A 12038-nucleotide genomic window follows, 5' to 3' on the forward strand; every position below is an offset into this window, starting at 1 on the left:
TAAATTAGAAGAAGATACGAAAGCTCCGGTTGTGGACTCGAACCTTGCCGGTGGCAGAGCTGACGTCCTGGAAGCGGGGAGTGGCTCGGGTCTGTGCAAGAGTCTGCTCCAGAGCCTCCACGCGCAGGCGCAAACTCTCCTCGCTGACGTCATCGCCACTTCCCGCGGCCTGCGTCTGTCGCTTGCTGGAGTTGGTCTCGTCTTTGTCCGGTGGCCGTTTGAGTTCATTCAGCAGCATCCTGTGGAAACGACAGAGCAGCTTGTGAGCTAAGCTGGACATTTTGGAACAGTTTTTGAGGTGAAAGGAGCGGTCTGAGAACTCAAAGCAACAGTTTATGAATTGAAAGGAATAGAACGCCTGTATGAGAACGTGATGTCACAAATCATGTGACTTGTGGCATCTTGATATTCCTTTTAAGTAGTTTCAAAAACTGCAGAAAAACACGAAATTCATTTTGGAATAAGCCTAATCATTATCGCCGAAGAACATTAATTACAACCATCCAAACACGTCCTCCAAACAAATAAAAAAAAAACCCAAACCATTGATACCGTGTACCTGAATCCCATAATAGCCTATGTTCCTACCACTGTCATGTGTGTTCTACGTCACCTGTGTCTGCCCCATTGATCTGAAACTGTAATGAGTAAACCTTAACTGATTCTGCTTGAAGTAAACTAGCCGCCATATTGGAACCAGCAGGGGCCTATTAAGGCGATACTGTTTCAGTTTTGGAGATAATCTGACACTGCATTTTCGCATATTTTATAAACAGTCAGAGCTGCATTTTTTCTTTAATTTCAAAACTGCGGAGATAGCTGTCAATCTGTTCATGTCCCATCTGGCTTATATAATTTTACGAGTGGTAAGATCACGAATATCCCTTGGTAAGATGGCTTCATCATCACTTCAGCAAGTTCCATTACAGGATTCGAGCATGGTCTACCCCAAAAGTGTTAGATTAATTGTCTCTCCCTCCCCCAGCTCCTCCTCCACCTGATGTCATTGGCCTCTGTCAACATCTCTTGTAGATGAGAATCAGAATACTGCTTTAGCGTCTGGTGAATTCTCTCCCTTAGTCGAGCCTCTTCAGACGCGGAGGCGTGATCCAGTCGGTCCGTCTTCGTGCCCGCAATCACCACCGGCGTGCTGACACCCTGAAGACAAACACATACACTGCTGTTCACAAACAACCACTGCTGCTGCAAAACCTGATTAACCAGTTTAAAATCGCCTGTTGAGTAGGCCCGTTAGGCTTTTCTTGTGCTGGGACAGGTGAAGGTAAAAGTATTGCATGCAGGCTTAACATTAACGTCAGGTGTGTTCGCAGCATGGAAAAGCCATCGCACTACAGAGGAATTTGAAAAGCTAGATCTCATTTCTCAATTCCAAGAGAAATAAGTGCATGGTTTGTGACTACAGAATCGATAATACACATTCATCGACCGATTTTGGAACAATGATTCAAGGCGGACAACAGTAATAAATAAGCGGCGTGAATTCGATCGAGCTTTTGTATAGCAATTTGTAAACTTGTTTTTGTGTTCTTTATTTTTTATATTTTATTGTTAACGATTTTTTCCCCTGGCTTTCCCCTCGACAAAATTTGCGCAAACTGTGATTTGAATTAGATTTGAAGACTTTCCAGCGAAAGCGCTGCCTTTGCTCCCCCTTCCCTTTTCTGTTAAACGGTTCTCTTGTCCTAATTCTAAGTGAAGAAACTACCTGTCAAGTTTTCACTACGAAAATTGAATAAAGCTTGGTGTTCACCTTTTGCTGCAGAATGCTATATAACGCAAGCACCCTGTCCACACACCCAGAGTCGGTGACATCGTACACAATGACACAGACAGTTCTGGTGGACAAGAACAGGGCGTGCACGGCCTGGCAAACCTGCAGAGTATAATGAACACAGGTAGCGTATAATGAACATTCGCTATGGGATAAGTATAATGAACACATCATAGGCAAGATATATTTAAAGTCCCATGAAAAGTATCATGAACCATTGCCATATGTAAGTACTAATGTTAGTGAACACATAGGGAATAATAAACGCACAGCACGTATAACGAACACAAGCCAATAGAAGAAAACACGTCACAGGCAGTCAGGCAGACTATAATGAACACCTGTCATAGAATATGGTGAGTACATGTCAAAGGCGGAATCTGTGGTAGAGTACTTATGTTGGTTGGCAAGAGTGAGTAGTGTTCTGTGAGATGCATGTGAGCTCACCTGTCGCCCAGTAGTGTCCCACACCTCCACCACCAGATGGTCCTCCTCACCGGTCAGCTTTCGGCTTAGTTGTCGCTCTGTTGCAGCCAAAGATTGATTACATGAAAAGAAACATCGCACGCACGCGCGCACACACACACATACGCACACGTACACTGATCAGTCGGTCTGTTTTCAGCCAGAGATTGCTTACACAAGAAGGAAGCTTCAGCACACAACCATTGATTACATAGAAAAAATGTCATTCATAAATATATATATATATTGATTAAACATAAGGAAGCTTCAGCACACTATTGTATCGCAAAAGAACTGAATGTTTACTCTATTCACAACCCCTTCGTCATTTTCTCTCACCTACATGTCATATAAGATGGAATATGTGTCTTTGACAGACAGAGGTCTCTCTGTCCAACAAACACACAACAGCCTCCATTTTGTAATTAATATCAGCCAGCCCCTACAGGCACGCGACCATACATACACTCACGCGCACACACACGCACACATATCAAGACATATCCTATAACACAAACTCGCACATAGGAAACCATCTGCCTAGCTCTATCCAAAGGCAGTAAGTCATTATTGTCAGTACCCACGGGAATTACTCACGTAGTCCATCTTCCCGGAAGGGGTGCCATATGTGCATGTTGACACCCTCTGTAGGGGCATCCTGGGTGTGAGGGGCAACATGCAGCAGAGACTGCACCAGGCTGGTCTTGCCACATCGCCCCAGGCCTAACACGACAAGCCTGGCCCTATGTATACCGCCGTCATGCACACAGCCACAAGTGGAGGAACACACGAACATAACATGCAAATCATTCGAACGCACACACAAGGAGGGATACAGAGATCGAAAAAGAAAAAGAATTACAATAATATTGTGTATGAAGTAACATCTGTTACGGTTTACTAATGAAGGAATCGGTCATTACCTCTTAATAATATCTGTCATTATCATTCAGTGAGATCTTTTTCCGCTTTCAAAAGTCGTTCTAGATGACGACAACGATAATGGGTTTCAAGAGCTGTAGATAAATACACAAATAACCTGGAATATATACAAAGAGGCGCAACCACACACACAGTCGTTATAATTTTTTTTCTATCTCTCTCTCACACACACCACCCCCTCTCTCTAAATGATGAGAAAAAGAATAATAGTTGTGTTATCATCAGCACACCTGTAAAGCGGCCCGTGATCCGAGGTGATGTCCTCGCCGGCTGGACTGCACTCTTCCATGACGGGGGTCACGTGCAGCCTGACCTTCACGCCCTCCGCACCTCACACATGCACGTGCCCCCTGTTGGTCTCCAGTTCTTCACAGTACATTCGCTGTTACCATCTGGCAAACCGCCTCATGCAGAAAACTTACTATCAGATGATGCTACAGACTTCTCACCACAATAACCTACCAGTCAAGAACTATAAAAGTTTGAACTGAGTTGTACACCTCTGCTAAAAGATTACAGGGACAGTCCAGAGTGACCTCCAGACCGTGACTGGCAGACATTGGGCAAAGTCAGCACCAGTCTAGGCGATGGTAGCCATGTCCTGTCGGGAGAGTGCCCTCAGCTCCAACCCATCGCACTGCCGACTCTGTGCCTGCATACAGGACCAAAAGGTTGACATTGTCCTTTGTTGACCGTGCGACCTCTGAACCCTACATCGTGTGTGAATGAATTGTTATTATCCGCATATCTAAATGTGACCGTGGATGTGGCTGGGTATAAACGTTCGATGGTATTGTTGATTGTTGCTGTATGGTTTCCTTAAAGAGCTACTTCCTTACTGACCACTATGAAAAAAAAAATATATTATTATATAATGTAATAATGTATATAACTGGTAAGATATGATTGACTCTTTACTTGCTCATCCCCTGAGTGAATGTGACTATTGCCCATGTTCAGCAAAGAGTTTGCTTGTGGGTACGAAGGAAAGTATAAATATGTTTAATATACAGTTAATACAATCTTGCTAATTATTTATTATACTACAAGAATAATAATAAAAATTAACTAAAAATCTTGAAATGATAGTTAAGTGCATTAATAACATTATTAATTATTTGTATACAATCATACAAATAAACTGACATGGTGCTTGACTCCCGGTGTGTCAATGAAAGCAGTGATAAATTTCATAGACCAGCTGCTTTAAGATTCCATTTTAGTTAAATGTACAGAATTCACAATTACTCTTTTACAATCTACGTGTATCTGAGAAAACAAATTGTCGGGTTCAGGATATACAGACAGATTATTCAGACTTGAATACTATTTCTAACAAAGCACTTCTCTTCTTCATAATGGGCAGGTGGTAAGAAGAGTAAAAACAAAACAACACAACCAAAACATTTCTCTCCAGGCGACGGAAAGTAAAAACAACACAACAGCGACATGAAAAGTCGAGCAGTTCTCACGACTGAGGAAACCTGTCTCCTCTGTCTGGCTCTTGGAGTGGACGGAGGGAAAATGGAGGGAACACCCAGGCCACTTGCGATCTCTGTAGCCAATGTTTTTTTCTGTATTGCAGTCTAGTCTTACAAAATGAATGATCATAAAACACGCCACTCCAGCTAAAAGGTTCGGTTGTTAAGGAAAACCCAACCTTCCAGTCCAACGCCCACAACGCTTCCAATCGTTTGTGCCTTCAAAGAACTTTCTAGTTCCGGCCACAGGACGTCGGGAGGGGAGTTAATCAATAGCTTCCTCTCTCGTCTCAGGTGACAGCTGCCTCACTCACACACTCCTGCTCGGACAGAGAGCAGTCGACACAAACACCTTGGAGTGGCAAGTCATACGGATGTCCTTTCATGTGTCCACAGCACGAATATTATATGTCGGAGAAGTTCTTGAGAGCCAGTACCACTGCAGTCCTTCACGAATGGACGAAAGAGTGAAAGAAAGAAAAAAAAAATGAACCATGCAAGGAAGGAATTCGCCAACTTGTTTGTGTGCGCATCAGTTTTTTGTGTAGTTAGAGGAATATCGTTTTCTACATTTGAAGCTGCAGATGACTGGACAGACGTCTGTAAATTTAGAGACCTGCCGGAGCTCCAAGTGACAAGGGTCCGTATCAAATGAGCGTTCAAAATAAAGAAATAAATAAAGAGGGAGATGTGAATATAGTTTCCTATTAGAAAAATGTCTAAATGCCGTGACACCTCCATGCAAATAAGAGCAACTGAATCCCCTCCCCAACCACGATCTGATCTCTCGGTTATCTTGATTCTGCATTCCAGTTTCTTTTTTCATCCCACCTGCCTCCATTGTTTGGTATGCTGTTTCGTAACCTCTCCTCTGGTCTGTTATCATCTTGACATCTGTCGTCTTCATTAGAGCGATACAATGAACATTTCTCAGATAAGCGCGTTCATACCAGTGGATCGAAGAACGTCTCTGTTCTTGTATGAACACCGTGTCCACAGGCTGACAGCTCTTGGGTTTTTTTTTCTAACTCCAGTTTCCTCCACTCTGACATTGTTCCATCAGCATGAGCCGCTTGCAGTGCTCCAAAAGAGAAATGGAGTAACAAAACAGTTGCTGGCTGTAATATCGAGAAGTGTAACTTGAGTTGGGTGAACGTAGGCGATATCCAGAGGAAATCCCAACATGCACAGTGCCATAGTAACTTGAATGTTTGTGTTCAGCCATGCCTACTTTCATGCATGTCTGTTATATTCGATGGACCGTAGAGGAAACAGGACCCAATCCATGTCCGTCATAACTGACTTGTAATACCAACTCCCATTTTATAAAAGCTTGCATTTTCTAATGGTCTGGGAATGTTGTTATGACAAAATTTCAATACCGCTTTGTCCACAGGTGATAATGTTTACTTGTAATCTGACGCCACCATGAGTTATTCCCATGTGAGTCTTTATAATAGAGTTGTCGGCTCATTTTTTACATTTCAGTGCTTCATACTCCAATGAAATCTGAATAACTTTTTGCCGTCTCTCACCTCTTGACAAACGGCAACTAAACTATTTCCCACTGTAGTGAAACTCTCATAAAACGAACTAACATACAAGAAAAATATATAACAAAACAAAAACCTAAAATTGAATCTGATATCAGTAGGGTGTAATTAGGTCTCCTTTCCTTCATCCCCCGGCTGGACAAGAGCCTACAAAGCACGGTGATGGTGCATGTGCATCGGTGTTTTGACAAACTGTTCAGAAACTTCTTTTCTATTCATGGTAACAGCACGCGAGACCGCGGTGGCCATTGAAAGCCAGTTTTGCGGAATCTTCGATTGGCGGTAACATGGCCCAAGCCTGTCTTCCACACAGAAAGCCAGATGCAGCGATGCCAAGTACTCGGGACGCAATGCATGGAACCTTCTCGTCAGAGCTGCGGGACATAGTTCTGTCAATGTGTGACAGAGTCTTGGAGGAGAATGATAAAGCCTCCCTCCCACTCAAGGCACCATCAGATGTCAGTTTATAGAGCTAACCATCAGTGAAATATTTTCGGTTTCAGCTAGACACCTTGTTTCTCACTTCCTGTCCAGATTCCTGTTTCTTCATCCCCATCCCCATGGAGAATACCGAAAGCCGCTCAGAGTCCATTCAAATAAGATGGAGTTGAAGAAAAACACAATAAGCTGTGTGATTGTAGGAAGGAGGCTTCTGAAAAGTCTGTGATCTGATAGCTTGATATTATATAGCCTGCACTGCTCAATACCAATTGAAACTGTGCGAGCGCACGAAGTCAAGCCAGTAAAATAATGATACCATGACATCACACATATGATCCAGCAACAACCATAATACGGATTTATCGGACCCAGTGGCTGTCAATGCTGGGGGCCGACCACACATGATGCTAGTAATCCCCACATTGATATCCACAAAACTGATAGGAGACCGTTAGAGTGTAATCAGAGAGATATTGCCAGACCGGCCCATGCTGTTTGTTTACTTTAGGATTAGCATCAACATTGAACCCACCCCACCTTCCCTCATCCCACCCCCTAAGCAAATACCTCAAACATGAACACACGAAGAGCTTCGTAACTTAAAATGAGAAATACAGCCTTGACGTGATTTATCATGTTCATTTCTGATGTTGCAATTCCCATGAGGCAACAGCTCTTAAAAAGTATTGCGATGAACTGAATTTATTGCTTAAACTTTCCTTGTGTGTGTGTGTGTGTGTGTTGTCAACCCAAATTAAATGTATTTAAGCTACTTTAAAGTCTAGTGAGGTGCAGTTTTCTAATGACTGAGTAAAGCTCAGTGCAAGATATCTTGTACCCAAATCTTTGTGCCTCCGTTCTCGAGATACAAGTCTACAAATGTCACCGTGCACAGAAAGAGGTCAATAACAAAAACATTAGGACTGAACATGGATACTTTTACGTTGTCTATTTTTTGGCCAATAAGAGAGCTAGGACCATATGTCAATTAGGCTTATGTGTACAAACATGACGTCACAATTTTGACTTCTTTCTGCGCATGTTGTTTGTAGGCGTATATCTCGACAACAGAGGAGGGGATTCGCCAAGATTTGGGAGAACAGTATCTCAAGCTGAGATTTACCTAGTTCTAATTTTTTTTAAAATGTTCTCCCCCATTAGACAATTTAATTGATCACAATTAAATAAAGGCATCAGCTCACAGCTTCGTGAACACAGCACGCATACAAGCGTTTTAATATCAACTTAGGCCCGGCGAGGGGGTTAAAAACTGTAGAATGTTTGCGTGAGCATCTGTCTCACGACCTGTTACGCGAGAAAAAAACCAAACCCTGTTACTCAGTCCTTGGTCTCCAAAACTCAGGTAGAGAGAAAAAAAATTCAAACAGCTCCGATGAAATGTCTCGCAAAAAATATTAAAAGTTGACATTTTTAGGAAGCGTTTCAATTCAAAACTACTTATTTTGGGAAACACCTATAAATCGGTCTCCACGCAAATTTTTTTTCTCGGAAAGAAGCACTTTTCACAGTACCTTAATTATCTGTTTTAATGAACGCTACTGCATCTTTTTTAAAGTTACCAGTAGGTATAGGAAAGGTACACATTTGACAGAAAAAGAAGTAGCTTACCTGCCTCTGAAGTCTAACTGAGAAGTTTGCTCTTCACAAACCACTGACACGATGGCACAGCAAAGATCTATGATCTCCTGGCTTGGTCCTCGCTTTCTCCTTCGTTCATGCGTGGCAAAGGTTTCAGAGACGGAAGAGATCAAAGACTATTCACGGACCGATGAAAACAGCAGCAACAGACGCTGGACTCGACGGCAACGATGTCCTTGCGATGATCAAGTGGAGACCACCTGCCAGTCTCCGGCAGGTAAACGAGACCAGCTCGCCAATCTGTCTGGCGTTACCATGGCTACCGTGTAAGCGCCAGGGCACCTGCTCTTCTCTCACAAACACACTCATTCACTTTCCTGGGTGTGCGTGCATGTCTGTGAGAGAAAACGAGAAAAGAGAAAGAATCTGACAAGTGTCAAGCCGGACAGAAGCCCAGACAGACCGCAGGGGGATCTTACCAGCAACACCGACAACGGAAGTGCGACAAGACAATCGTCCATTAGATGAGATTGTGATTCTTATTTTGTTTTAGACGACTGCTTGGATGATTGTAGTTTCTTCTTATTTATTTAATTTTTACTCTGTGTCGGCAACTGCTACCCAGACATCTGGCGATTCAGACAGGAGACTAAGTCGTGCTCAGAAGAGAATCGAACACGCCATGATTTTTCGGTACAAAGTGCTCAATGTTGCTATTTATGTTGGGCATTCTAGCAGAGGGAGGGGGAGAAATAGATATTGGCAAAATATAACTACTTTGTAAATTACACAGTCCTATGCGCTGCCGTTTGTTAAGTCCGAGTTCAAAGTATGTCTGTTGTACCCATCATAAACGTATGTCGCAGAATTCCACTCCAGTGAATAAAAGATGATGTTATTAAAGATATTGCCGCCATCTATGGCAAATGTTTATGAGGAAAGCGATGATATTTCACTGAAAAATCTTTACTTTTAATCCTACGGAATAATGTTAGTAATAGTGTTAGTGACAAAAGACGAAGTCTTTTTATTGCCGTGAAACCATTAAACTAATTGTGTAAAATATTTCTGAAATGTACTTTGAGAAACCGAAGCATCTCAGTACACAGACACGCAGGCTTAGACTCACCGACTCCAAAGTACAAAATACTGCGATAGATATTGTATAATAATAAAAGGAATATATACAGCGCGTTTCTCTATTTAAAAGAATGCTCAATACAGACTGAACTACAAGACCTGCACATAAAGCATGCCAGGGCAGCTCAGTATAGTGAGAACTCGGCAGAAAATAAAGAACAGTAATAGTGCCCACCACCTCAAGTGTAACCTTTTTTTCATCGGTCAAGAAAATTCATGAAGGAATTACAGAATAAAAGATCAGGAAGCGCTTGCCATCGCATTCCACCCATGTTTATATGGTCTGGTTTGATCTGTTAACAGACCACAAACCATTACAAACAATTTATATTCCACGTTCCAAACCAAGTGCCCTCATTGAACGATGGGTATTGAGACTACAGGCAGATACATTTAGAGTGATTCATCTCCCAGGAAAGGTCAATATAGCAGATTCACTTTCCAGACTGATTCAAACATCGTCTGAATCTTCATCAAAACTCTCTGCAGAAGCAGACGAGCACATTCGATTTGTTGTTTCAAATGCAAAACCAAACGGCCTGACGATAACAGAAATCGAAGAAGAAGCAGAAAAGGATGAGGAACAACAAGAAATACTCCAGTGTTTCGAGACAGGAAACTGGCAAAACGTTGACAAGCTATATGCTGCCATGAACCCTGAGATATGTGCTGTAGGCAAGTTGATACTGAGAGGTTTTTGAATTGTTTTCCGAGGAAACTGAGACATCGTGTGTTGACACTAGCACACGAAAGACATTTAGGTGTGGTAGGGACAAAACAGAATCTAGGTGGCCACACATTCAGAAAGAGAAAAATATTGCAAAACATGCCAGTGTTGTCAAATAGTGAGCCGAGCAAACCCTCCAAAGCCAGTGTACAATACACAGCTACCCCAAGGACCGTGGGAGGATATTGCCCTTGATTTTCTGGGTCCCCTTCCTTCAAGACAATCAGTACTTGTTGTCATTGACTATAACAGTCGGTACTACGAAATAGGAGTGATGATGTAACTACAGCTGAAGAGACTATTAAAGTGATTTTTGCAAGACATGGAATACCTTAAAGGATACACACGGTCAACGGTCCTCGGTTCATTACAGAGACATTTGCTGATTATATGAGAAATATAAGAGCCAAGCATATAAAAACAACAAGATGGCAGCAAGCCAACGGAGAAGTTGAGACAAAATCAGTTGTTACTGAAAAGAATGAAAATAGCTTAAAGCTTAAGACTATCAAAACTGTATGCAGACAAGGAAAGACAAGCATGCAGACATTCTGATATAATTCCAGGAGATCAAGTGTTACTAAAAAGAGACAGCGAGGAACTTGATACACCCTACTTTACAGAACCATATACTCTTATTGAAAAGACTGGAAGTAAAGTGTGAAATCGCCACAAGAAACGCTTTGTTTGTAAAGAAATTTCATCCCACAGAGGAAAGAGGAGAAGAATAAGAGGAAAATTCAGAGTGCAGTAGAACAAGAAACACCAGAGACGGTACCAGGCGAGACAAAGGACATAACAAATATATCCAGTCAGGAAGTTAGATGATCAACAAGAACAAAAACAATTCCTAAAAGACAGGATGACCGTTGTGTTAAAGTAATTACAGAATTGTGGTGAATTGAGTTCTGGTGGATATAAATATATAGGTAAGGGTAAGTAAATATTTTCCTTTATCTCCATGAGGAGATACCAGATAGGTACAAGACTCTTTTGTTGTTAGTTAATATGCAGTTACGGGTAAATTGTTCGGTGCCGTCATGAACTTATATTACCGTCGTGATGCCAATTAAAAGTGTATACAATGCTATAAAAGCATATATATATATATGTGCCGATCCTAAGACCACTGATCGATCGTTGATGGGCCTTAAGCAAGGGAGCCCTGCAGCCCAGTTTTTATTTCATTATTTATGAATTTGCAAAATAGAAACAATGACATATAGCATTCAGTTTTCACCAGACCTAACATAAACATTTAGCCTTTTTGCTGATGATTTCACTCATTTTTCAGACACCATAGTTACAGAATTGGTTAAATATACTGAATAGTTAGAATTTAAAAGTAAATTTAGATATCTCTTAATAATGTAGGTGTCTGTATGTCGAGAAGTGTGGGGTTATAGTTATGTATATCTTGACATATCTTTCAACTTCTTCGCATATGCTGCAGGTAAAGGGGTAGTGTTCTGAAAATTTTGCAACAGGTGACAGAAATCTCACATTGTTTTTGTACACTATTTGATTCTCAGCAGAAATGTGAATTACAGTGTTTACAGTGATATTGTAGAAAAAGCTCGTTTCATTACCCTTAGTAATGTAGTCTCTTCCTTATTTTTTGTGTACCGAAATACTAATACTTTGAGAACCACTAAAGGATGGTTAGGGAAGTGAAGAAGAGGAGATGGCTCACATACAGCTGGCCCCAAGAAAATTGAGGTCTCCAACACCTCACCCCCTATAAGGACATGAAAAAAGTCTTCAGAACAAAACTTTCATGACAGGTTTCAGTTTGTGCCTACCCTATGACCTCCTTTTTGGTCGTTAGGGCTTTTTCTCCTTTTCTTTCTGAACATGAGCTGCGGCATTTTTTATTATAGATGTTGATAACCATCTCT

At 41.7% G+C, this 12038-nt stretch overlaps 1 protein-coding gene across 1 annotated transcript; it reads right to left on the reverse strand.

The window, feature by feature from the left end:
- Positions 1-101: 101 nt before the first annotated feature.
- On the reverse strand, positions 102-8603 carry LOC112571606 (ras-related protein Rab-6.2-like). Its single transcript, XM_025250730.1, has 6 exons — positions 8304-8603; positions 3430-3851; positions 2855-3000; positions 2240-2316; positions 1772-1894; positions 102-1158 (listed from the first exon to the last, which is right to left on the reverse strand). Exons 2-6 carry the CDS (start codon positions 3486-3488, stop codon positions 958-960), a joined length of 606 nt encoding a protein of 201 aa, XP_025106515.1. The 5' UTR covers positions 3489-3851; positions 8304-8603; the 3' UTR covers positions 102-957.
- Between the last annotated feature and the right edge of the window lie 3435 nt (positions 8604-12038).

The sequence above is a fragment of the Pomacea canaliculata genome, linkage group LG9 (genome assembly GCF_003073045.1).
Source record: "Pomacea canaliculata isolate SZHN2017 linkage group LG9, ASM307304v1, whole genome shotgun sequence".
In the NCBI taxonomy this organism is placed as follows: domain Eukaryota; kingdom Metazoa; phylum Mollusca; class Gastropoda; order Architaenioglossa; family Ampullariidae; genus Pomacea; species Pomacea canaliculata.

Excerpts from the sequence above, each read along its gene's own strand:
- LOC112571606 (XM_025250730.1), bottom strand. The coding sequence starts at position 3,488 with ATGGAAGAGTGCAGTCCAGCCGGCGAGGACATCACCTCGGATCACGGG. Across the intron at positions 3,001-3,429 it reads GATCACGGGCCGCTTTACAG|GGCCAGGCTTGTCGTGTTAG; the intron begins GTGTGCTGATGA and ends CGGTATACATAG. Across the intron at positions 1,159-1,771 it reads ATAGCATTCTGCAGCAAAAG|GGTGTCAGCACGCCGGTGGT; the intron begins GTGAACACCAAG and ends GTTTGTCTTCAG.